This window comes from Tachyglossus aculeatus, chromosome X2 (genome assembly GCF_015852505.1).
Source record: "Tachyglossus aculeatus isolate mTacAcu1 chromosome X2, mTacAcu1.pri, whole genome shotgun sequence".
Lineage (NCBI taxonomy): Eukaryota > Metazoa > Chordata > Mammalia > Monotremata > Tachyglossidae > Tachyglossus > Tachyglossus aculeatus.
Genome location: NC_052100.1, coordinates 5,285,287 through 5,311,483, shown reverse-complemented (window position 1 = coordinate 5,311,483; position 26,197 = coordinate 5,285,287). Strand labels below are relative to the sequence as shown.

General features: G+C 57.9%; 1 protein-coding gene across 5 annotated transcripts; it reads right to left on the bottom strand.

The window, feature by feature from the left end:
* DBN1 (drebrin 1) lies at positions 1-25,532 on the bottom strand. Of its 5 annotated transcripts, none has more exons than XM_038770948.1 (15): positions 25,341-25,532; positions 15,382-15,437; positions 14,769-14,881; positions 12,437-12,511; positions 12,032-12,178; positions 11,721-11,798; positions 11,444-11,559; positions 10,880-10,943; positions 10,235-10,294; positions 9,713-9,824; positions 5,938-6,078; positions 5,194-5,331; positions 2,201-2,943; positions 1,449-1,551; positions 1-244 (listed from the first exon to the last, which is right to left on the bottom strand). In XM_038770948.1, exons 1-15 carry the CDS (start codon positions 25,424-25,426, stop codon positions 174-176), a joined length of 2,103 nt encoding a protein of 700 aa, XP_038626876.1. In that variant the 5' UTR covers positions 25,427-25,532; the 3' UTR covers positions 1-173. The 5 variants fall into 5 exon arrangements, with proteins under 5 accessions (XP_038626876.1, XP_038626875.1, XP_038626874.1 ...); XM_038770947.1 differs by having other exon boundaries at positions 11,408-11,559; positions 11,721-11,783; positions 25,341-25,531; XM_038770946.1 differs by having other exon boundaries at positions 5,938-6,075; positions 11,408-11,559; positions 25,341-25,527.
* Positions 25,533-26,197: the final 665 nt, after the last annotated feature.

Here is a 26,197-nt window from a genome sequence, read left to right as displayed (position 1 = left end):
CCCCGGGAGGAAGGGGGTGCCCCTGCCCCAGGACGACAACCGGCAGAGTCCAGAGTGACCGTGGAGCAGCAATACTGTGGGTGCAGGCGCGAGGGGGCCGGCCGGCCTTCGCGTGGTGTCTGCCTTGAGAGGGGAGGGGTCGCGGAGGGGGTCGGGGACGGGGGTGGAGGGGGCTAGACGTTGCCCCCGAAGCCCTCCTCGTCCTCAGGCACCGGGTCTGTGTCCCAGCAGGTGACATCGATCTCTGTGGGGAGAGAGCGGCTCCGTCAGCCAGCGGCAGGGGTGGGGGCCCCTCGGGACAGACCACTGCCCCGCTCCCACCTCTACTTCCCCCGCCTCCCCCTCCGCCCCCCCGGCCAGCAACCCATTTCATTCATTCATTCAATCGTACTTATTGAGCGCTTACTGTGCGCAGAGCACTGTACTAAGCGCTTGGGAAGTACAAGTGGCTTGGCTGGGCCAGCTGGCCCCACTGCCCACCTCACCGTGGGGCCCAGGGTTAGGGTAGGCCTCTGGGAGGTGTGTTTCGATGGGGACGGGGCCAGGTGGGGGCCCGGGATGGGCGGGCCTAGAAGAGAGCCCGGGGCGGGGATCCTGTCTACTACCAACTCTGCTTAATCCCAGCTCCGCCACTTGTCTGCTGGGTGACCTCGGGCAAGTCGCTTGACTTCTCTGAGCCTCAGTTACCTCAACGGGGATGAAGGCTGTGAGCCCCATGTGGGACAGGCACTGTACCCAACCCGATTGGCTTGGACTTCCCCCGCGCCCACTGCTTAATACAGTGCCCGGCACATAGAAAGCGCTTAACAAATATCACAATTATAATGACTTAAGTCCACAGTACAGTGCTGGGCATGCAGTAACTACCCAAAAGAGACAGTTGATTGAAAGAAACTCCTCTTCTTCCCTGTCCCTGCCTCCTTCATCTCCCCCCCACTAACTCACTCCCTGTTCAGTTCCTTGGATTGGTGGGTTTGCCAATCAGCTAGTGGAGTGAAAGGGAACTCTGGACTCTTTAAAAAAAAAAAAGGTATGTATTGAGCGCTATGTGTCAAGCCCTGTGCTAAGCACTGGGGTAGATACAAGTTAAAGGCATCAGACACAGGCCCTGTCCCACCCGGGGCTCACAGTCTGAGTTGGAGGGAGAAGGATCGAATTCCCATTTTACAGATGATGTAAGTGAAGCCCAGGCAAGTTAAGTGACTTGTGCGAGCTCACCCAGTGGACAAGTGGCAGAGCCAGGATGAGAACCCAGGTCCTCTGACACACCGGCTCGGGCTCTTTCCACTGGGCCACGCTGCTTCTTTCCAGAGATCTGGGGTTGGGGAGGGGGGGCAGCTGCTGACCACGTGACCTGGGCCAGTCCTCACCCACTCTGCGGATCTGGGAGATCAGTGCCAGGGATGCCCATCGCTCCCCATGGCAACAGCTGCTCTATTCTCCATTACCTGGAGGCTTGTTGTAAAACACAGGCGGCGGGGTTTTAGCAGACAGTTCTTCCGACTGGGCAAACTCCTCGTCCTGCGATTGGCTGAAATACCCCTCGCTGGCCTGGATTGGAAAGACAACCCTGTCACCCACCTCCCAGTCCCAAGGGACTGGGTTGCAGCTCAGACCGTCTCCATCTGCCTCCCACTCACACCTCCTCCCTCCCCCATAACACTCTCCCAGACACAAGATATTTCACCCCTCCTCCCTCAGCCGCTTACCTGCTAGGACCCGGGCCTGTGTTTCCATGGCAACCAGCGATGGGACTTCTCTGCCAGGATGCCCTCTCTGGTTGCCACGGAAACCCATGGACCACGATCCAGTCCTGGCCGATGAGCCAAAGCACAGCAGGCTTTGGCAGGGGAGCTTACAGCTACCCGGGTGTTGGTGGGGGGGAGGGGGCTCTGACCCATCTGACCCTCTGACCCAACCCCCATCCAGCCCTAAGCTTGGCCCTGGGGACCCCAGGGGGTAGGAGATGGTCAGAGACAGAGCGAGAGAGAGAGAGAGAGAGAGAGAGAGAGAGAGAGGGCTCCTGGTGGGCAGGATGAGTCGGGGGCTGGGCACAGCCTGCCACCGTCGCATCAATCGCTGGCCGACTCTCTTTGGCACTTCCTGTAGAGCCCCCACCCCCAGATCCTTGCCCTCCCTGGACGGCGAGCCTTCGGGCCAGCCCGGGGGTCCCCTCGCTAATCTCCTCCTCCCGGGCTACCTGAGTGCCTTCCTTCTGGGCGGTCTCGCCGTTGGTCAGCAGGTGCGACTCCTGCTCCAGCTCCTCCAGGTCTGAGGGCGGCGGGTGGACCCCGGCGGCCTCCTGCGGGACCGGCTGGTAGCCGAGGGCCACGGGCTGAGAGCCCTCCGAGGCGATCAGATCGGCAGACTCCTCGCCGGGCTCCTCACCGGGCTCCTCGCCAGGCTCCTCGGGGTCGCAGAAGGTGGCGGGCGGCTCCGGGAGCTCGTCAAAGTTCAGAAGGTTACTGCCGCCTCCTCCACCGCCGCTGCCATCTTCCAGCGGGGCGATGGTGGGAGGGGGCGGTTCAGCCGCTACCCCGGGGGTGAAGATGATGGGGGGGGCTTCAGGGGGCGGGGCGAAGGCCTCCACCAACATGGCCTCGGGGCCGGGGGGCGGGGTGGGGGCCCGCAGGTCGGCCTGAAGCTCCCATTCGGCCGAGGACTGGGCCCTCTCACTCTGCCACAGGTCGATGAGACTCTCGGAGGCGGGGGTCTCCGCCGGCTCCCCCAGCTCCATGGAGCTCTCCTCCTGGGGCGCAGGGGGCACAGGGGGCGGAGTGGGCTCGGCCTCATCTTTGGTCTCCATGGATACCAGCTCCTCCTCGGGGCCACTGGCCACGCCCGGCGGCTCCTCTGGCTTTGTCCCCTGGGGGTCTTCAGCGGGGAAGGGCCAGTGCTGCCCCTCAGTCACCTCTGCCGCCTCGCCGCTCACGCTGGGGGATTCTGCAGCCACAAGGGTGGGAGATGCAGTCAGCAATACCCTAACACCCCCTTTTCCCACTCCCACCTCTCCATGTCCTCTTGCACGTTCATTTTGGGAATAACAGTAAGCGCCTTTGTACCACTATTGCTATTATTATGCACCAGGCACTGTGCTAAGTGCTGGGCTAGATATGATATAATCAGATCAGACATGAGGACTCACGGGCTCGGGGGGACATACGTATGTAATTTTACAGGGGGAAAACAAAAGGTGGGAGGGAACCCACAGAGAAGTCAAATGACTTGCCCAAAGTCACCTAGCAAGCAAGTTGGGGAACCAGGGTTAGAACCTAGTTTTCTGATTCCCAGACTCAGGCTCTTTCCATTAGGTAACGTTGCCTCTCAAAGTGTTAGAAAAAAAAAGTGGAATCACTCTTTATAGCATCATCATCATCACCACCACCAGGAACAGAATTCATTGAGCACTGTTCTAGGTGCTTAAAATAGGGTCTGTTTTAAGCAACCATGACAGAACCCAGCGCGGCCTACTGCAAAGAGCACGGGAAAGGGAGTCGGGAGTCCCAGGTTCAAGTCACAGCTCTACCCCGGCCTACGTGAGATCCTGGGCAAGTCACTTGAGCCAATCTGAACCTCAATTTTCTCATCTTGTAAAATGGGGATAAAACAGACTGTGAGCCCGAGGGCCAGGGACCGTGACTGTTCTCATAACCTTGCGTCGCCCCGCAGCGCCACAGTCAGCGTGTAATAACTGCCATAATTACGAGTTAGGGCTGGGGTGCCGGGAGTTATGCTGTAGTGGTATTTATTGAGCGCCTCCTGAGTGCGGGGCGCACTGCATTAAGTCCTTGGGAGGCAGTAACAGCAGAAGTAGGGGGGACATTCCCTGCCCACAAGGAGCTTCTTCTCTAGTGGGAAGCCAGAAAAGCATTACAGATTTGGAAGAAAAGGAGCTGGGGGGTGGCCATGTGTGGGTAGGGGGGCCTGGCCAATGGGATCCATTGAAAGGTCTCTCCCACAGGGCTCTTCATTGGGAAATTTTCTGCAGACTGAGGCACTAATGGGCTGGGCTGCCCCCCGAGATAAGCTGCCATCATCAAATCTGCCCCTAAAGAGCCCAGAGGATGATGAATGCCCCAGCTGCAGCGTGCTTGGGACCCAGAACCCAGGTTAGCTGGGGCCCCTCCCCGGCACTGTTAAACATGGAGCAGAAGGACGGGCAGAGCTTCAACTCCACTGCCCCTTGCCACGACGGTCACCCTCCCACAGCTGCTGCCATCTCTGCAGCCCTGCACAGTGGCTGGAAACCTGTAGCGGAGGTGGAGGCCCCCCCTAGTCGCCAGAGCCCTGAATAATAACAATAATAGTAGTAATAATAATCATAATGATATTTGTTGAGCACTTACTATATGCCCAGCACTGTTCTAAGCACTGGGGTAAATACAAGGTAATCAGGTTGGCCGATCCCCCAGAGGGCTCACTATCAATCCTCATTTTACAGATGAGGTAACTGAGGCCCAGAGAAGTGAAGCTACTTGCCCAGGGTCACAAGGCAGCATGGCTTAGTGGAAAGAGCAGGGGCTTGGGAGTCAGAGGTCGTGGATTCTAACCCCGGCTCCACCACTTATCAGCTGTGTGACTTTGGGCAAGTCACTTCACTTCTCTGTGCCTCGGTTACCTCATCTGTAAAATGGGGATGAAGATTGAGAGCCCCACGTGGGACAACCTGATGACCTTGTATCTACCCCAGCGCTTAGAACAGGGCTTGGCACATAGTATGCGCTTAGCAAATACCATTATTATTATTATTATGTGGTGGATCAGGATTAGAAACCAAGATCTCTGACTCTCTGACCGTGTTCTTTCCCCTGAAGCGGGGGGGGGCGGGCCCTTAGTGGCCAGAGTCCTAGAGCTGGTGGAGGCTCTGCCTTGTTTCCCAAGAAGAGGGGGGAGAAGATAGTCCCACCAGGCTTTTGGAACCCCGAGCTCCACATTCCTCCCCACTTTCCCTTCTGCTTGGCAGGAGATCCAGGCTGTTGGGTTTTGATGGGGTCACCTTGGAGATATCTGGGAGCCCTGAGGAGACCCCTCCTGAGAGAGACAACAGGGACAACCCGCATCCCCCCCAGACCTTATTGGGCCGGGCCCGGTCTCCCGCGCCCCAGCTCCGCTATTCCAGCCACCTCCTGTCTGCCCGCCGCCGGCTCCCTCCACCTCCTCCGGTCGCCCGGCCGGGGTCCCTCGCCCGCTCACCCCTAGGAAACGTCTGGCTCGCCGTCTCCTCCAGCGGCCTCTCCGGCGGCTCCCCGACGGGCGTGGAGGCCGCGCTGGAGGCGGAGGGGCTGCGGGCTGCAGAGGAGGGCGGCTTCCTGTGTCCGTCCACCTGGCCGCCTGCAGAGCAAAGCACAAGGACCTGAGCCGGGGGAAGGGAGCCGTTGCAGCTGGGGGGGGGCGGGGGGCCCAGAGGAGCCGGGGTGAGGCGGGGAGGACCGGGGAGGGGGGCACCGACATCCTGAATTGCCGTCTCCACCTCGTTTCACCGAGAGAGGTTGCTCCACTCCACCTGCCCCTGGTGGGGTCCCCCGTCTCCTCCCCGGAGGGAGGGGTGGGGAGGGGGCAGGGACCGGTCCCCTCTCAGTCACCGGTGCCAGGGCAGTCAGAGGGTCCCTGGTGCCTTTGAGCCTTTAACCCCCGGGCCACTGGCTTGCCCGGTGCCCGCCTGCCTGCCCGCCCCTCGGGCCGACGGAGGCGGGTCTCTTGTCCCCGAGCCTCGGCAGTACCTGCTCTGGGGATAAACAGAGGATGTCAAACGGCAGCTCCGCACCCCCTCGGCCCCGCTGGAGGGGGCTCCGGGGTCGGGGAGAGGGGAGGGGGACTGACCTCAGCCTTTGCCAGGGCCCGGGGGGGGGGGGGGGGGGCAGGGGACGCTGGGACGCAGGGCTCCCCTCGCCCCCCCGCCGGGCCTGCCCGTACCGGGGCCTTGGCGCTGCTACCTACATGGGAAAGAGGAAGAGAGATTTGGGGTGCGGTGACAGGAGACATAGGGGAAGGGAGTCCGAGGAGGGGACGAGGAAGAGGAGGAGGAGGAAGACGGCCCGCTGTCGGGTGCCTTCATGAAAGGACAGTGTGGACGACCTGCTGAGAGAGAGACAGAGACAGAGAGAGACAGAGACAGAGAGAGACAGGCGAAGACAGAAAGAGAGCAGAAGAGCAGAGAGTCAGTCTCCCCCTCGTGGGTCCTCCCGCATCTCCAGGAGATAACTGTGACCCCCAATTCCAGCCATTCCAGGACCCACCAAGGACAGCCAGTTCTGGAGGGACCCAGTAGGATGGTTGGCAGGGGAGAGGAGATGGGCCCAATGCCCCTTCCAGGCCCGAACCCATTTCCGCTTTCAAGAAAGCCGCTGACTTTACTCCTACCGGATTCAACCGCACACAGAAAGCGTGCAACAAAAACCATGGATCGTTCGACGGTCAGCTCCTTGGGGGCAAGGATCGTGTCCACCAACTCTATCACATTAAACTTTCCCGTGCTCTGAGCACACTAAGCGCTCCGTTAAGTACCACTGACCGACGGATAAATAAGGCCGGCGAAGCAAGGCAGAATCACCAGGCAAGTGTCTTGGACACAGACGGAAACACAAAATGTCTGCACACAGACACGCAGAGACGCGCACGTTTCCTCGGGTTGCTGACGTCACACCCTCGGAACTCCTGCGGTCTCCTACGCAGTGGGGGTTAGGGGAGGGAAGAGAGACAAGGACACGGGAGATGAGGAGACTCAAACTGGTCAGCCCTGCCACTTTCTGTTGAAGTGATGGAGCGACAAAGCATTTGACTGCGGCCTAGAGGAGAGAGCCCTGGTCTGGGTGTCGGAGGATCAGGGATCTAATCCCAGCTCTGCCACATGACCCTGGGCAAGTCACTTAACTTTGTAAGACGGGGATTCAATACCAGTTCTCCCTCCCCCTTACTTAGGCTGTGAGCCCCATGAGGGGCAGAGACTGATGATTTTATAGCTACCCCAGCGCTTAGCTCAAAGTAAGCGCTTAATCGATACCACAATTATCTGAAATGTATTTGAATGTCTGTCTCTTCCCCTGTTAGACTGAAAGCTCCAAGAGGGCAGAGCTTGTGTCTACCAACTCTATCGTACTCTCCCAAGCATTTAGTACAGTGCTCTGCACAAAACTTCCAAATACTTTTGACAGATTAATCAACACCATATGATTATAAATATCATTAAGCATTCATTCGTTCAGTTGTATGGTGTAGTAGATAGAGCACAGGCTTGAGAGTCAGAGGACGTGGGTTCTAACCCCGGCTCTGCCACTTGTCTGCTGAGTGACCTTGAGCAAGCCACTTCACTTCTTTGTGCCTCAGTGACCTCATCAGTAAAATGGGGATTAAAACTGTGAGCCCCCCCGTGGGACAGGGACTGTGTCCAACCCGATCACCTTGTAACTACACCAGCGCTTAGTACATTGCTTGGCACACAATAAGCGCTGAACAAATACCAGCGTGAAGCAGTATTGAGAAGCAGTGTGGCTCAGTGGAAAGAGCCCGGGCTTTGGAGTCAGAGGTCATGGGTTCAAATTCCGGCTTCGGCACTTGTCAGCTGGGTGACTTTGGGCAAGCCACTTCACTTCTCTGTGCCTCAGTGACCTCATCTGTAAAATGGGGATTAAAACTGTGAGCCCCATGTGGGACAGGGACTGTGTCCAACCTGATCACCTTGTATCTACCCCAGAGCTCAGTACAGTGCTCGGGACACAATAAGCACTGAACAAATACCAGCATGAAGCAGTATTGAGAAGCAGTGTGGCTCAGTGGAAAGTGCCCGGGCCCCGGGCTTTGGAGTCAGAGGTCTTGGGTTCAAATTCTGGCTCTGGCACTTGTCAGCTGGGTGACTTTGGGCAAGTCACTTCACTTCTCTGGGCCTCAGTTCCCTCATCTGTAAAATGGGGATGAAGACTGAGTCCCCCGTGGGACCACCTTATCACCTTGTAACCTCCCCAGTGCTTAGAACGGTGCTTTGCACATAGTAAGCGCTTAACAAATGCCATCATTATTATTTCACTTCTCTGTGCCTCAGTTCCCTCATCTGTAAAATGGGGATGAAAACCGTGAGCCCCCCGTGGGACAGGGACTGTGTCCAACCCGATCACCTTGTATCTAGCCCAGCGCTCAGTCCAGTGCTCGGCACGCAATAAGCGCTGAACAAAGCAGCGTGGCTCAGTGGAAAAGAGCCCGGGCTCTGGAGTCAGAGGTCATGGGTTCAAATCCCGGCTCCGCCAGTTGTCAGCTGACTTTGGGCAAGTCACTTCACTTCTCTGGGCCTCAGTTCCCTCATCTGTAAAATGGGGATGAAGACTGTGAGCCCCCCACCCCCACCCCGTGGGACAACCTGATCACCTTGTAACCTCCCCAGCGCTTAGAACAGTGCTTGGCACATAGTAAACGTTTAATAAATGCCGTTATTATTATTATTATTCTATACCACAATTATTAGTCTTAAAATGATTTTCCGTAGTACTTCCACAGCCCCACTGCTACACACGGCAGAGCCACTAGAAGGCGTTGACACCATGCACACACATCAAGTCCAAGCCCACACGGCAGGGCGCTGCTGCAACAGCCAGACGAAGCCCACTCCTGCTCCTGCGACTCGGGTCAACAAGCTGCACCGTGGGGGGAAGAGGTCAGAGGTCAGAGGTCGGGGGGTAGGGACGGGACAGGCATGCAGGCTGCACAGCTCTAAGGAAGACAGACTGCCAAGCTGGCACAGCGACACACTGTCAGCCCGAGGCCAGAAGCGACCACTCTGGCGACACAAACTGCAATGGCTAAGCTGGAGCGGGGCAGTCAGGCCCCCCAGACCCACCAGTCTGGGGCGCGGAGTCCACCGAGGACCAAGTGGGCATCCACAGGCCCATTGCCAGCGGCCTGGCCCCAGGCAGCGGGCCTCCCCCTCCCACCCCCTGAGCCCCGGATCGTTCTGATCTCAGAGGTCTGCTAGGCCAGGTTGGCTGTCTAAGCTCTTAAAACCCCAAGTCAGATCGGATGTAGGTGGTACCTGTACCTCCAGGCCCCCACTCCACCCCCGCCCCACGGCACAAATTCCTGTCCAACCCAGCCCAGCTCACATCTCCACGGGCCAGGTGATTTGGGGGCTGGTTTGAAGGTGGGGCACCCCGCTGTCTGCTGGGTGTTGGGGGGAGGGTGGGGTCTTCACGGCACCAGAAAGTCAGTTCCCACCTAGCTCTCTCGTGGGAGGAAGCCCGGCAGCATTGTCCTCACCTCCAGGCCATACTTTTCTGGAACTTCCAGCACTAGGCTGCACCCAAAGCAACTCCTTCCGGGCAGGGGGTCCCTGCCTGCCTCTTCCTCCCTGATCCTTCCTCCAGAAGGGTCAGGAGTGGGGTCTTGCTACACTTGGCCCCTTTCTCACTAGGGTAGTCATGGCCCTGCTTGGCCCCAGTTGCAAGTGGGAGAAAACAGAGGCCTAGCATTCACCGGGGGTGGAGGGGATTAAAAAAAACCCAGAGGGCAAAATCCTTCCAGGGACTCTCTCCGCCACGGTCCCAGCCAGACCCTAGCTCAGGCCTCTCTGGCTCCAGATCTGAATGTTGGATGTGTCTTCGGGCCATAGTGGCCACTCTGGGGGAAAAGGGCAAGTGGGGCAGGGGTATGGGACGGTGAATCGGCCCCTCCCTGCATCCCTCGGGTGGGAGGGGCTGGCATCACATGGCCCTGCCGGGGGTGGGGCTACCTGTCCGGTGGTTGAAGGGGGAGGGCGCATCGCCAGCCGAGGCCACTCTCTCCTGCTGCTTGAAGAACTCGCGGGGATTGTCTGGTCGCTGGGCGATGATGGCCGCTGCCTCCTGTAGAACCGGGTGGTGACAGTCAGCCCTAGCCCCGGGGCACATCGCCCGGCCCACCCATCCACCCTCTGGGGCCTCTAGACTGTAAGCTTGGTGTGGGCAGGGAGTGTACAGACTGCACGCTTGGTGGGGGCAGGGAGTGTATCTGTTTATTGTTGTATACTAAACAAGCTCTTAGTGCAGTGCTCTGCACACAGTAAGTGCTCCATAAATATGACTGGACGAATGAATGGGACCAAAGGACTGGAGAAGGGATAGGCGGGGGGTGCTGAGTAGATTCCTGAAGGCCTGCTTCTTCCAGGAGCAGAAGCACCATCAGGAGCAGCCGGGAAGGGGGCAGAAGGGGTCCCTGATGGGCTCCACCCCAGAAGCAGCCGCGTCTCCAGGACACGAACCCCCACCCCACTCACCTCCACTTCTGACTCGGACTTCTTGAGCTGCGTCTCCTCTTCCTCCTCCCGCTGCTCACCCTGGATTTGCGGGAGGGGAGCACGCTGAGGCCTCAGTTCTCACCCCTTCTGCCGCTGCTCCCTCCCCTACTCCCCAGGCCCCTGCTCCCCTAGCCCGCAATCCACGCTTCTCCCCATGTTGAGGACTCAATAATAGTAATTGTGCTATTTGTTAAGCGCTATGTGTCAGACACTGTACTAAGCGCTGGGGTGGATACAATCAAAGCAGATTGGACAGTCCCCGTCCCACGTGGGGCTCTCAGTCTCATTCCCCATTTTTCAGATGAAGTAAATGAGGCCTTAGAGGTGAAGTGACTTGCCTAAGGTTACACAACAGACAAGAGGCAGAGTCAGGATTAGAACCCTGCACCTTCTAACTCCCAGGCCTATGCTCTATCCACTACACTGTGCTGTGTCTGCTAACTCTGCTGATAATAATAATAATAACAATAATAATTCCCAGTAATAATAATAATTATGGTATTTCTTAAGCACTTACTATGTGCCAGGCACATTCTAAGCGCTGGAGGCACTGCTCACAAGTGCTTAATACAGTGCTCTGCACACAGTAAGCATCCAATAAATAAATTGATAGAGGGGACTCACGAAAATGGACTGCTCCTTCAATCTTTGTTTGGCTTCTTCAGCTTCTAAACTCTGCTGTTTCCGCCTGAAACATGAAACAGGGACTAGGCTGAGCCCCGGTGGGGGTGGGGGAATCTGAGTTCGGGGGGGGGGGGAGGGGTCGCTCTGAAGCAGCCCCTTCTGGAGGGTCGGTCAGGTGCCTGTCTGGGGCTGGGCAGGGAAGGGGAGGAGAGAGGAGAAAAGGAAAAGAAGAGAGGAGAGAGGAGGAGGAGAGGGAAGAAGAAAGGAGGGGAGAAGAGGCGAGGGAGAGGAGAAGAGAGGAGAGGGGAGGAGGAGAGAGAAGAAAGAGAAAGGAGGAGGAGAGGGAAGAAGAAGAAAGAGGAGAGAAGGAGCGAGGAGGAGAGGGAGAGAGGAGGGAGAAGGACGGAGAGGGAGAGAAGAGGAGGGAGGGGGAGGAGAGGGAGAGAGGAGGGAGAAGGACGGAGAGGGAGAGAAGAGGAGGGAGGGGGAGAAGAGGGAGGAGGAGGGAGAGGAGAGGAGAGGAGGAACCTGTGCTCATCGATCTGCTGTTCCCGCTCCTGGTACCGCTTCTCGCGTTCCTCCTGCTCCTGCCGCTCCTGCTCCATCCGCTCCTGCTCAAACTTCAGCCTCTCGTCTAGGGCCTTCTTCCTCTCCTCCTCCTTCCTCAGCTCCTCCTCCTTCTGCAGCACCCACCACCCCCAGCCCCGGCCCCGGTTAGCTCCACCAGGCCTCACGCAGCCTCCCCCTGGCCCTCCGCCCTCCTCCCCTGGGAAAGGGCAGGGAGACTCCAGGTGGGTGGGAGGGAAGAGGGCCTCCACCACCGCCCCCCTTCCCCGCTTACCTTGGCTTGCTCCCAGAACTGCTCCCGGTTAATCCGCTTCATCTCCAGGGCTGCATCCGTCTTCTGATAGGTAGTGCCCTGATGGGGAGGGGGAGAGGGAGGGTGGCGGGAAAACCCGGGAGAAGAGGGGGGCAGATGCATGGGCTCAGCTGATCGAGGGAAGGGGGGAAAGGGAGCCCCGGGGTTGGGGTGGGGGGCAGGGGAAGGGAAAGGGAAGGATGCTGGGGGGGTGAGGGGAGAAAGGGAAGGGTCCCTGAGGGAAGGGAGGGTTAGAAGGGGAAGAGTCCCGGGAGGGGGGAGGAGAAACTGACCACTGGCTCCGTGTTCTCGTCCTCCCGCAGCCGCAAGCGGTGCAGCACGGGGCTGGACAGGCGGGCCAGCCCGTTGGACAGCCGCTGACCGATGGCCCCGGCGTCGATGTCTTCCACGCTGCTGGCGTTGACGATCACATCCACGCCCTGTGCCAGGGACCCCGAGGGGCTTAAAGGAGGGGCCGCTCACCCTAATCCTAACCCCCTCCCTGGCCCACACACTACCCCCTCCGGCTGGGCCCGAGCCCCCTCTGATACAACAGAATCAGGGGACACGTTCTCCTTAAAGACGCGGGAGAGAGGTGTGATGAAAGACTAATCCACTCTCAAGACTCCATTTCCCCTCCTTTTTTAAAAAATACTACTCGTTAAGTGCCACCCCGGGGCCCTGCAACCCCTTCTCACCTGGAAGAACTCTGCCACCTTGGCTACGTGGCTGGCACAAGCACACTTGCGGGCGTCGGGCACGTCCTCGCCAACCTATGCAGGACAGGGAGGGAATAATAATAATAATAATGGTATTTGTTAAGCACTTACTATGTGCCAGGCACTGTACTAACAGCTGGGGCAGATACAAGCAAACTGGGTTGGACATAGTCCCTGTCCCGCGTGGGGCTCACAGTCTCAATCCCCATTTTACAGATGAGGTCACTGAGGCCCAGAGAAGTGAAGTGACTTGCCCAAGGTCACCCAGCAGACAAGCACAGGCTTTGGAGTCAGAAGTCATGGGTTCAAACCCCGGCTCCGCCAATTGTCAGCTGTGTGACTTTGGGCAGGTCACTTAACTTCTCTGTGCCTCAGTTACCTCATCTGTAAAATGGGGACTAAGACTGTGAGCCCCACGTGGGACCTGATCACCTTGTAACCTCCCCAGCGCTTAGAACAGTGCTTTGCACATAACAAGCGCTTAATAAATGCCATCATTATTATTTATAATATATTAATATTATATAACAGTAACATTAATATTAATAATATTAATTATTAATATTAATATTATTAATATTATGTGGTGTAATAATTTATTATTTATAATAAGTGTTGGAGGCAGAATTAGAACCCATGACCTTCTGACTCCCTGGGCACTAGCCACTATGCCATGCTGCTGCTCTAGGGAAGGGGTGGGGAAGCCCGGAGTGGGGAATTGCGGGGGTGTCCCAGGATTCAGCAATAGCTCTACCAGTGGGGATAGAAAGGGGAGAGGGAAGATGTGCCCCCCCAGCCCCCCCCACCCTGGGGGGACGAGAGGTCCCTGGGATCACCTGGGAGGACCGAGAGCCGCTAGGCAGCAATGCTGGAGCAGAAGAGAAGGCACAGGAAGCCCGGAAACCTCACCGAACAAAGCCCAAGCCGGGGCAGGCAGAGGGGAGGCGAGCCATGGGAGGTTTCTAATGAGTCACCAGCCCCGATCCCTTCTCTACCAAACACTAGGAAGTTTTTCCAGCCCCAACGAGTTCTAAACCCTTCTCTGACCCAATCGATCACTAATACTTAAATACAAGTGGTGGAGGTGGAATTAGAACCCATGACCTTCTGACTTCCAAGCCCACACTCTAGCTACTATGCCTTGCTGATGCTCTAGAGAAGGGGTATATTAATAGCATTTTATTAATCAATCAATCAATCGTATTTATTGAACGCTTACTGTGTGCAGAGCACTATACTAAGCGCTTGGGAAGTACAAGTTGGCAACATATAGAGACAGCCCCTACCCAACAGTGGGCTCACAGTCTAAAAGAGGGAGACAGAGAACATAACCAAACATACTAACAAAATAAAATAAATAGAATAGATATGTACAAGTAAAATAGAGTAATAAATATGTACAAACATATATATATAGTATTTAATAATAATTATTATTATAGTATTTGTTAAGCGCTTACTATGTGCCAAGCACTGTTCTAAGCGCTGGGGTAGATACAACATTGTCCCACATTAGGGTCACAGTCTTAATTCCCATTTTACACATGAGGTAACTGAGGCACAGAGAAGTTAAGTGACTTGCCCCAAGTCACACAGCTGATAAGTGGCAGAACCGGGGTTAGAACCCATGACCTCTGAATCCCAAGCCTGTGCTCGTTCCACTAAGCCATGCTGTTGTGCGCTTACTGTAGTATGCACTGTACTAAGTGCTTGAGTTCAATGAAGTTGTTTACAGAGTGCTGTATGCAGAGCGCTGTGTTAAGTGCTTAGAAATGTACCCTAGAGATAATAATAAGAATAATGGCATTTATTAAGTGCTTACTATGTGCAAAGCACTGTTCTAAGCACTGGGGAGGTTACAAAGTGATCAGGTTGTCCCTCGGGGGGCTCACAGTCTTAATCCCCATTTTACAGATGAGGTAACTGAGGCACAGAGAAGTTAAGTGACTCGCCCAAAGTCACACAGCTGGCAATTGGCAGAGCCGGGATTCGAACCCAGGATCTCTGACTCCAAAGCCTGTGCTCTTTCCACTGAGCCACGCTGCTTCTCTTAAAGACGGTAAGTAAACATGACCCCTGTCCTTGAGGAGTTTATAATTTACTGGAGGCCAAGCACAGCATTAAGAGTTTAGGAGAGTAGAATGGAGAGAGTACACATGATGCCTGTGCTCAAGGAGTTGACAGAGCACTGTACTAAGGAAAACTTCAGTTCGTTGTATTTATTGAGCGCTTACTGTGTGCAGAGCTCTGTACTAAGCACTTGGGAGAGGACAACAGAATGATATCACGGACACATTCCCGAGCCACCTACCCAGTTGATGAGGACGTATTTCGGCAGCGCCGCCTGAGAGTCCTTGACGCTGCAGAAGCCGTACATCACCTTCTGGTTCTCGAAGTGTCCTGACAGCTCCTGCAGGCCCCCTCCTGGGGCGGGAGGGGTGCCAGGTCAAGGGGGTCCCACGCTCGGCCTCAAGCCACCCTAGCCCCCCGGGGGAGGACCCCCCACACCCGATTGTGGGTGTGGGAAGACCAAAACGAGCCCTCCTCCTTTGCTTTTTAAGAGCTTGGGATATGAGCTTTGTTTGAGATTCCCCCACCCAAGCCCGGACCAGCTCGGAGCATCAATCTACACATCAGTGGTATTTCTTTTGTACGTCACCGGTGAAAAGCACCGTGCTAAGCGCCTGAGGCTGCAAAAGCATTAGTAGATATAGACCAGGTCCTCCAAGAGTCTACAATCTACGGAGGGAGACACTGAGCTAATTTAGCGATAGGAGGAAAAAGGGGGAGGTGTACGTACATGAATTAAGGCTTGGTAATTGGGTATGTAAGATTTTTGTACATCTCGCTAAGTGGAAAAGAGAGGGCCCGAATAGGGAGGGGAACTGACGGGGGAAGAGAGAAGGAGGGATGGGGAAGCTTACCTCCTGAGGCTGCTAACTTGAGGTCATCGGAATCATCCTCATATGTGTACAAAGCCCTGAGGGAAAAGGAGAAGAGATTGAGAACAGAAAGGGTGTGGAGGGGAGAGGCCCTGATTGATTTGGAGGGGTCTGGCAACAATGGAGGGAAGCCCAACCCTGTCCAAAAAAAAAAAAAACCGAAAAGGGGGAGATTCCTGGGAAAAGTGAGGGGAGCCTCAACTCTGCCTAAGAAAAGAGGCGGGGGGCAGAATTCCTGGGCAACGCGAGGATAGCCCCAATCCTGGCCAAAAAAAGATTGGGGGGTGGGGGCAGAATTCCTGGGCAAAATGAGGGGATCCCCAACTTTGCTCGAGAAAAGATTAAGGGGGCAGGATTCCTAGGCAAAGTGAGTGGAGCCCCATCTCTGCCAGAGAAAAGATCCGGGGGGCAGAATTCACAGGAAGAGGGAGGGGAAGCCCCACCTCGGACCGAGACAAAGCCGGAGAGAAGGTGGAGTTCCTGGGAGAAGAGGAGGAGAGGGAATTTAATGCAAGGCCGCGGAGGAGAGGTGTTGGGGAAGGGAATCCCGGGGCAGCTGGAAACTGTGTCTCCGGAGCGGAGTCTTCCAGTAGAGGCTGTGTTTGAATGAGCGCTATAAGCGCCGGGAGGGCCCAGGACCGGAGAAAATGATCCCGAAGGCCACGAGAGGGGCGGAGACAACAACCCGGGATACAGAACTCCCTGCGTTGCCTTGGCAACCCCAGCCAGAGCCATTTTAGAGGAGGAAATGGGGAAGGGAAGAGGCGGAGGAGGCAGCGGGGGGTGATGGTGGGGAACAACCCCAGGGAGACCCCCGGCCTCCTTTTTAATTGGTATTTATTAAGCGCTTACTATGTGTCAAGCACTGTTCCAAGAGCTAGGGTAGATACAAGTTAATTAGGTCGGACACAGGCCCTGTCCAGCATGGGGCTCACAGTCTAAGTAATAATAATAAAAATAATAATGGTATTTATTAAGCGCTTACTATGTGCCAATCACTGTTCTAAGCGCTGGGATAGATACAAAGTTACCAGGTTGTCCCACATGGGGCTCACCATCTTAATCCCCATTTTACAGATGAGGTTAACTGAGGCACGGAGAAGTTAAGTGATTTGCCCAAAGTCACACAGCAGGCAAGTGGCAGAGCCAGGATTCGAACCCACGACCTGACTCCCAAGCCCGGGCTCTTTCCACTAAGCCACGCTGCTTCCCAGCAGGAGGGAGAGCCGGAGAACTGAGGCACAGAGAACTTGCCCAAGGTCACACAGCAGTAAGCGGTGGAGATGGAATTAGAACCTGGGTCTTCTGACTCCCACTCCCAGGCTCTTTCCACTAGGCCACACTGCTTAAGCCCGCCCTGCTCACTGCCGGGCACAGGGTGGGATGCCAAGGATATCCGCTGGAAGGGGAGGGCCTGTTGGGCTTTCAGGGGTCCCTCCGGGTGGGGAAGGAGGGGCAGCCCACCAGTGATGGTCATAGTTTTCAGGGGAGGCTGCGGCCGGGGCAGGGTCGAGCGAGGAGCAAAAACAGCCCCCCTGGGTGCATTTTTGGGGAGGGGATTTCCTGCACCGCGCTCGGGTAGGGGTGGGGAGCGGGGAGGTCCTCCCGCCCTTCGGACCCGGGCCGAGGGGAGCCGTGGCAGTAGCTGGAGCGGTAAATCAATGAGCCATTAGGGTGTGCGATGGGGCTTCCATGGAGACGGTTCCCTGGAAACTGTTCCTAGGTTACGGCTCTCCTCTCTTGCCATTGGCCGGCGGGGAGAAAGGCTACCTGGAGTGTGCCCTGGTACCCGGGCGGAGAGAGGGGCCGGGGACCGGGTTCTCGCCGGACTCATCCCTCCCGCTCCGAGGGAGTGGACGGCGTGGGAGTGGCCGGGGATGGGGGGGAAGAGGCAGAAACCGCCTCCCATTTGGGCAGTGGGCATCCCTCCATCGCCATAGCAACAGCGCTGTTGCCACCCAGCTGGGAGGATGCACTCAGCCAAGAGGCTGGTTTCACACTCACACACACAAAAGGGTTTGGACGCCTAGAAGGAGGAGGAGGAGTAGGGTAGGGAGAACCCCACGCCAAGAAGTCCTCCCATCCACCAGCCCAGACCCTTCCACATCAAGGCCCTCCCTTCTTTCCCCTACTCCCCCCCCGGGGCTCACGGCTCCACAAACAGGTTACTCCAATTTTACCCTCTGGTCCCTGCCATACCCACCCACATCCTCATCCCACTCCCCTACAGCCCGGCTCCAGCCCCTCGGGGATTCTGGTAGTCGTGGGAATTTCCTGCACTCCCTCCTCTTCCTATCCCAACATCTGTCCCGGCCTTCTGCTGCTTTCTCACTGCACCCCCCGGCCCTTCTTCACCGACCTCTCCCTGGCCCCTCTCATCCCACTCCAGGACACTGGGCGTCCGTGGCCTGGGGCCACCCCTTCTGTTCTCCTTGGACTTAACTCCTTGGACACCTCAGCACGGCGTAGTGGATAGAACCCGGGCCTGGGAGTGAGAAGGTCATGGGTTCAAATCCGGCTCCCCCACTTGTCTGCTGTATGACCTCGGGCAAGTCATTTCACTTCTCTATGCCTCAGTTACCTCATCTCTAAAATGGGGATTGAGACTGTGAGCCCCACATGGGACAGGGTACGGCTCAACACGATTTGCTTGTATCCACCCCAGAGCTTAGTACAGTGCCTGGCTCATAGTAAGCGCTTAACAAATACCACAATTATTATTATTACCTTCTGAACCTCTCGGCCTTCCTTCCTTCTCCGCACAGACCCACCCCACTCTCCCGTCACCTCTGTTCCCCCAGGCACAGGGTCGCATTTTCTCCAGCCCCCAACCCGGGCTCGCCAGAGTCCCCAAGAGCTGCAGTTACCCCTGCACTCCTCCCCTTCCCCATACCCAGAGTCAAGCCCTCTCTGAACTTCCACGTGCCCGGGAGCCGCGTGGATGTTAGAGTTTTTTTCTAGAACTGTCTGTCCCGACTCTTGGTCTCTCGAAAACACTCCGTCTCATCAGCCGAACCATCCTGCCCATTCCCCAGAGGGTGAAACCGAAGCGGCACACAACCCAGCCCACACACTTTGCTCCTCTCATTGTCCCTCCATCTCGCCTCTCTCGCCGCCGACCCCTCGCCCACGTCCTGCCTCTGGCCCGGAACACTCTCCCTCCTCAACTCCGACAGAAAATTATCCTCCCTACCTCCCTACTTCAAAACCTTACTGCAGGCATATGTCCTCCTAGAGGCCTTCCCTGACTGCGCCCTCCTTTCCTCTTCTCCCACTCCCTTCTGCATCACCCTGACTTGCTCCCTTTATTCATCCCCCTTCCCAGTTGCACAGCACTCGTGTCCATATCTGTGTTTTATTTATTTTTACTAAAGTCTAGACTGTAAACTTAATGTGGGCAGGGAATATGTTATACCGCACTCTCCCAAGCGCTTAATACACTGCTCTGCACACAATAAGCGCTCAATAAATACGACAGAATAAATACAATTGGGAGTGACAGACGCCACTGCTGAGCTTGTGGCTACCCATCCTCCCCACCCCAACCCCTGGCTCAGCCTCATCAGCTCTCCCTGGCCAGGGCTCAGCTTGTTGCTGAGTCACCACATTTTCCTCCCGAAGCCAGATTCCCCGGCCTCGGAGCCCAGCATTCACTAGTACGCTGACCAGGGGCCTTAGCGGAGAGACCCTCCTTGGAAAAGCCGAGTCTGGGAGCCTCGCTCATCCCTCTCTCCCCCGACTCCAGAACTCAGAGGCGGTGTGACCTAGCGGAAAGCACACGGGGCTGGTGAGAGTCTGGAGACCTGGGTTCTAATCCTGCCGGGTGATTTTGGGCAAGTCACTTCACCTCTCTGTGCCTCAGTTCCTCATCTGCAAAACAGGGATTAAACACTTGCTCTCCCTTCCCCTAAACTGTCAGCTCCACTTGAGACCGGGACTGTGTCTGAACTAATTGTACTATATCTATCCCAGTGTTCAGCACAATGCTTGGCACTTTGTAAGTGCTTAACAACTACAACAATGATGGCTATGATTAGGGGGTGGACCTGGCAGAGAAGGGGCTGCTGGGAGCAGGCAGTGGGGAGTTCAGGGTGGGTGTGGGGAACACCAGTCACTGCTAGAGCCCCTCTCCAGCCTGGGTCACATTCTCAGGTCAGAGTGGTATTGGTCCCGGGGGGTGGGAGCAGGAGGAGACCGGGAGATTGGAGGATGGGGTCCCTAATGAGGCAGCTCCCTCTCGTCCCCTTGGAGAGAAGGACACCAACTTGTACTTCCCAAGCGCTTAGTACAGTGCTCTGTACACAGTAAGCGCTCAATAAATACGATTGATTGATTGATTGATCCTTCCTGCCTGCAATCCGATCCCCGGGGGCAGCAGCTCAGTCTCTCCACAGAACCCGGGTTTGTGGGGTGTGGACTCTGGTCAGTTCTTTTTTGCCTTCTGCCTCAGCCCCAGGAACAGCCCCCAGGCCAGATTTTTGGTAAAACCTGAAGTGAGAGTGGGATCACCCCACCCTCCCTTCCTTTCTGGGCCTTCTGGGGCCACCCCCAAGGGACCCCTCAGAATAACCAAGCCCCCAGGCAACTCCTCTGTTTCCACCCCATGACTGTTGTATTGTCCTTTCATACTCTCCCGAGCGCTTAGGACAGCGCTACGCACCAGTGAGTGCTCAATAAATAGGATTGGCTGGCTGACTGCCTTGTAGATCTGGACGATTTGGGGGGTCGAGATGGGGGTGGTGGCGGGGGGGAGATTGACAAGGCTGATGACTTGTGGGAAACAGCTGTGGCTCCCCGGGTCTACTGGGAGGGTCGGGGGAGACACGGGTGTCACAGGGGCAGAGAGGTTTAGAGGAAGGGGTGGGCTTGGCTGTGTGGAGAGGGGATTCAGCACCATCTGCCCACCCTCTCTCAAGATGAACCCTCCCCTCCCCGCCAAAAGCCCATCCTGCCCCTCTGGCCTTTCCCAGTGCCATTCAAGTCTGTGGCCACTTAACCCTAATTGCAGTCTGACCTGTTCCCCCCGGACAGACGGACACACACACTCTCTCCCCCCACCCCAAAGCCTATTTCCTATTCCAACACAATGCCAATTGTCCACTTCCCACAGGAGATGTTACACAGCTGCCCCTTCCTCCCGCCCCGCCCCCCCCCACGCCTCTGCCGGGCCTGGGTCCTCAGGCCCCAACATCCAGGAGGCTGGAAGGAGCTGCCGGGAAGGGGGGGTGGGGTGAGTCCAGCTGTTCTTTTCACTTGAAGAAGCCGCCAGCTGTCCAGGACTGGGGAGTTGGGGCAGGGGGACCCCAAACAGCAGCTGTTCCCAATAATGATCCTGCCAACAGGGCCCCTCTAGCAGCCACCTGTCCACTCCCTCCGGCCCTCAGGGGGCTCACTGAGCCTCCCAAGAAACCAGACGGTCAGAAGACCATGCCTGGGAGAATTCTGAGGTGCCAGCCACTTCCAACTCCCCCCTTCCCCAACCTGGGGACATGTCAGATCCCTGCCCAAAGCCCCTGGGGCCCAGAGGGTCCCCTAAAATCAGGAGGGGGCTGAAATCCACATGGAACCTGGGGTTCCCAGAGAAGGGGACCAGACCCCTTGACCCCACTGAGCTTCAGCTCCTTCCTAGCCCTTCCAATCTGGCCACTCAAAGTCCCTGCCCCAGGGAGGTGGGGGCAGGAAGGGCAAGTCAGACCCAAACCCATAGATCCTGGACAGAATGTGGCCAGCTGAGAACTCCCTCCTACCCGATCCCAGAGGCCCCCAAGGAGAGCACCTGGAGGCAGTGTGGTTCAGTAGGCGGAGTCTAATCCCAGCTCAACCACTGGCCGGCTGTGTGACCTGGGACAAATCACTGAACCTCTCTTGGCCTCAGATTCTTCATCTGTAAGATGGGGATTCATTCAATCGGATGTGCCGGTGAACCACGGGGGGTCGAGGGCTGTGTCCTGTCTCAAAACCTATTATCTTTCCCAACGGCTGGCACAGAGTCAGCACTGAATAAATACCATCATTATTATATCACATTCATTTAAGTCCCTTGGAGTGATGATGAAAGATTCCCTAGCTCCACACTCAGATGGAACCCCACCCCAGTGGTGTTATTCACACTGGGCAATGGGTCACTGGCCGGCTACACAACACGCAATCCCTCAGAGGGGGTGGAACCCTGGTCAGCTCCCAGAAAAAGGCTCAGGGCAGAACTTCTCACTGAAACCCCAATCTTGTCTCTCTCGCCCACATATCCGACGAACAATGACTCTCCCCGCCTTCAAAGCCTTATCGAAGTAACATCTCCTCCAAGAGGCCTTCCCTGACTGAGCCCTTCTTTCCTCTTCCCCCACTCCTTTCTCCGTCGCCCTGACTTGCTCCCTTTATTCATCCCTACTCCCAGCCCCACAGCACTTATGTCCAAATCTGTAATTTATTTATATTAACATCTGTCTGGCCCTCTAGACTGTCAGCTTGTTGTGGGCAGGGAATGTATCTGTTTACTGTTGTACTGTCTCAAGCCCTTAGCACAATGCTCTTGACACGGTAACCGCTCAGTAAATATGACTGACTGACTGACTACTCCAGTGGCTCTGCTCTGACTCCCGAGCCCAAGGCGCAGGCCGTGGGGGTGCCCAGGAGAAGGGCTGCGGCCGACTTGCTGGCTGAGGCCCTCAGCTCTGAACCCTCCAGACTGTGCCCGGGATGCTGAGCTCAGCTGGACCCAGCCTGGTATGCCCGGGGGCAGCCATCCACACGGCAACCCCAGGTAGGGCCGGGTGGGGGGCTCCTGGGGAGGAAAAGGGGAAGCTTTCCTGGAGAGGGACAGCGTGCTGGGAGGTGTATCCTGTCAGAGCTTGGCACAGGGCATGGTGCCAGCACGGGCACATCTGAGCTTCGGCTACTTGATCTTTTCAATCCCCAGTCCCCGCAATGACCTGGCACAGCGGGGCAAGGAAGCAACTGCCAGGGATGGAGTGAGTACCCCGCTCCGTGGAATCCAGGGATGCTAACCGCAGAAGTGAAGCCCCCCTAAAGAGGCACCAATGGGTTCCTCACCCCTGCAGGTCCAGGTTCCTGCACAACTGTGGTATTTGTTACACGCTTACTCCGCGCCAAGCACTGTGCTATGCGCTGGGCTAGATCCAAGATAATCAGGTCGGGCACAGACCCTGTCCCACTCTGCCACAGGTCATGCCTGGGGGCCGCTACCACCCGCCCCCTCCAAAGGCCTGTCCGGGTCCAGATCTCCTCCTCCAGAGCTGCAGCTCTGCCACAGGTCAGCGACCCCTGAACACCCAACCCTGGGGTTCACCCCACCACACCCCTCGAGGCTGATCAAGGGGAGGAAAAGGCGTCCATCTCGAGGTCTCTGGCATATCTGGGTCGGGGCAAGGAGGAGCCGCCCAGGGCCTTCCCTCCCTGCAGGCAGTGGGCAGCTAATTTTAGTCATTCCTACTTCCCTCCGGCCCTGGCCTGGGGCCAGTGGTGCAATGCTGGTGTGTGGCAGGAGCTGAGACGGGACCCCCCCAACCCCGGTTCCCCATCCCCCAGTCCCTCTGTCCCCCACAACAGCCCTCAGCCCGTCCACACCCCCGATCGTGCTGAACCTTTCCCTCCTGAACCCCAGCCCCCTGTGGATACCCCCGCATCCTGCCCCATCTCCTGGGCAGTCTTCTCCTGGGAGATGAGACCCAGGAAGGGGGTCGCCATCCTAGAGTTGGGAGGGAAGGGTGCTCGGGGCTGGTGCCGAGGGGGCACCGGTGGGCCGGGTTTTTCCAGGTCACGTGGGGTCCTCGGGATCTGCTGGTGAGGGGCAGCGGGAATGCAAACTCCCAGAGGAACCCCTAGAGGAGCCTTATCTTACTCTTGGCCTGTTTCCCCTTCTTCTTCCGCTGCAGGAGGGATTGATCTCCTGCTCCCCCGAGGGGCAAAGGGAGAGGGCTCCCAGAGGAAAAGCACCTCCGATCTTGTCCCCGCCCCATCCCCCAGCAGAGCTCCTCCCCTTCCAGGGTCCAGCTTGAGTCTGGGGGTCAACCAACTCGAGATCGGCCCAAAGATCGGCTGGTTGGGTTTAGGAGACGGGGGTGGGGTGGGGTGTTGGGGGTTGGCTACCCGCCCCATTGTGTGGGGCAAGCCCTGAGGGGCCACTTCTCTCCTGGACCAGGATACAGAGAAGGCTGGGAAAGGGGCTTTTGGCTAAGGGGAACTCCTGGTATCTATTCCTCCTCCCGTTTCCCAGCTCCGCTTCCAAACCCTGAGCCTGGTAGGTGTGGAGGGGTCACAGCTGGGCAGTGTGTGAGTGGGGGGGTGCAGTCACAGCAGGAGGGATGGAAGGTGGGTCGGGATGCCCACAGGCAGACACAACAGGTGGTGAAGGCCACCCCCTCCCCCCGGGACTGGGGAACCGGGCCAACAGCTGGAATGGGGCGGAGAGGGTCCAGGCAGCCAGGAGGCCCCACCGCCCAACCCTGGGGAGGGCAGTGCCAGGAGGGGCCACTCCAGCCCTGTTCTGCCCAGAACCCCTAACCGTTCCCCCTCCCTGGGAGAATCTTTGGTACTCCCCCCGCCCCACCATCACCACACAAAAAGGACCATCCCCCATCTAGGGTTCTGGTCCTCTGGAGATGATGGGGCACAGAGAATGGGGTATGGGCAGCTATTGTTACTCAGGCTGGGGTCTGAGTGAGGACCCTTCTCCTCCCCAGAGTGTCCTCTCCCTCTCCTCCCCTGGGGCCTGGGGTTGTGCGTCCAGTTCCAGAGGGTGGAGATGGAGGGTGAGATGGCCACATGGGCCTCTTGGGCGCTGGGGTTCCAGGGGTGGCGGGGCCGAGGGCCAGGTCTCCTGTCGCCGTTGTCCCCTTCGGTCACCCCGACTCTGCCCCACAGTCCGACCCCCACGTCTGCCACCCGGACCTGTTGGGGTTGGCGGGGGACGACGCACACACCGTCCTCTTTTCCGGGGTGGTGGTGGTGGGAAACTGAGGCTCAGAGCGGGGAGGGGAGACCCCGAGGTGAGCACAGAACGCATGCGCCTTCCCGCCCCCTCACCCGCCTCACCGAGGGGCTTCGCCTTCATTTTCCTTCATTGCTACAACTGGGAACAAAACTTGCCCCGCCCCGGAAAAGGGGGGGGGGGTCCCGAGGGAATAGGGGACGGCGGGGGGGGGGGGGGGCATCTCCAGCCCGGCTGGGACCCCGGAGTCCCTGGCCAAAGAAAGAAAGGGGTGCGAAGCTAGGCCTGCTCGGGGATGGAGGGCTTGCCGGTCCCTGGAGCCGCCCCGCACCCCGATCTTCCCTCCCCATCTTCTCCAGCCCCCCGTAGGCCTGCCCCCGGGGCCCTGGCCGGCGGAGGGCTCCTCGGAGGCGGCGGCACCGACTCCCGTCCGGGGAGGGAGGCCGCGGCTGCAGCCCGAGGTGACGCACATCTGGGCCTCGTCTTCGTCCCCCCTCCCCGCCCCGGTGACCTTCCAGGGGTCCTGCCCCGGCAGACGACGGCCGCCCCCCCGCCCCCTGCCCAGCATCCCTCCCTCCTTCCCGCCCCTCCCCTCGGGGACCGCACAAAGGCAGGCAGCGAGCGCCCCTCCGACGCCCCCTCCCCAATCCCTGCACCATTTTCTGGAGCCGCTGAATGGCCGCGCCTCCTTCCCCGGGTGTCCCCCCCCACACACACACCTTGGGGAGCCCCCTCCCCCAGAAAGACCCCCCCACCCCACCCTCTCCTTGGCTCCCCCGACCAGGCCGCCCGGCCCCACCCTGGAGACCGCCCCCTCCCCACCCCCCCAAAGGCGGGGCGGCTGGAAACAAAGAGGAGGAGGAGGAGGAGGAGGCCCTCCCAGCCCCCTGCCCATCCTCCCGCCCATCATCCCCGGGGACAAAGGAGCGGCAGGGCTGGGTGGGGAGGGAGGGAGGGAGGGAGGGGTCCCCGGGGGGGGACGGGGGACACTCACCAGTCTGCAGGACTCTCCTCCCGGATGACCTCCTGGTAGGCGGCCAGCAGCGCCAGGCGGTGGCCGCTGAAGCTGACAGTGGCCATGGGGACGCCGGGGGGGGAGGGGGCTCGGGGGTCCTCGGGGAGGCGGGGAAGGACGGAGCGCAGGAAGGAGGGAGAAGAAGAAGAAGCCGCCGCCTCCTCCTCCTCCTCTGCCTCCGAGATACTGCGGCGCGGCGCAGCCCCGACAGCCAGCCGGGGGAGGAGGGGGCGGGCAGGGGGCTGGGCAGGGGGTTGGGCAGGGGGCCGGCCCGGGGGAGGGGGCTCAGCACTCGCTGCTCCGCCCAGTCCTAACGCCGCCTGCCCCAACCGGGGACTCACCCTACCCAAGGCCGAGCCCTGACACGCCCCCCACCCTCACCACCCTCCCCCTGGGCATCACCACCCCGGGCCCGCTGCACCAGGCCCACACTGCCCACCCCTGCTGCATCATGCGTTCATTTAGTCAATCGCATCCAATCAATCAATCGTATTTATTGAGCGCTTACCGTGTGCAGAGCACTGGACTAAGCGCTTGGGAAGTACAAGTTGGCAACATACAGAGACGGTCCCTACCCAACAGTGGGCTCACAGTCTAAAAGGGGGAGACAGAGAACAAAACCAAACATACTAACAAAATAAAATAAATAGAATAGATAGGTACAAGTAAGATAAATAGAGTAATAAATATGTACAAACATATACATATATACAGGTGCTGAGGGGAAGGGAAGGAGGTAAGATGAGGGGGATGGAGAGGGGGACGAGGGGGAGAGGAAGGAAGGAGCTCAGTCTGGGAAGGCCTCCTGGAGGAGGTGAGCTCTCAGTAGGGCCTTG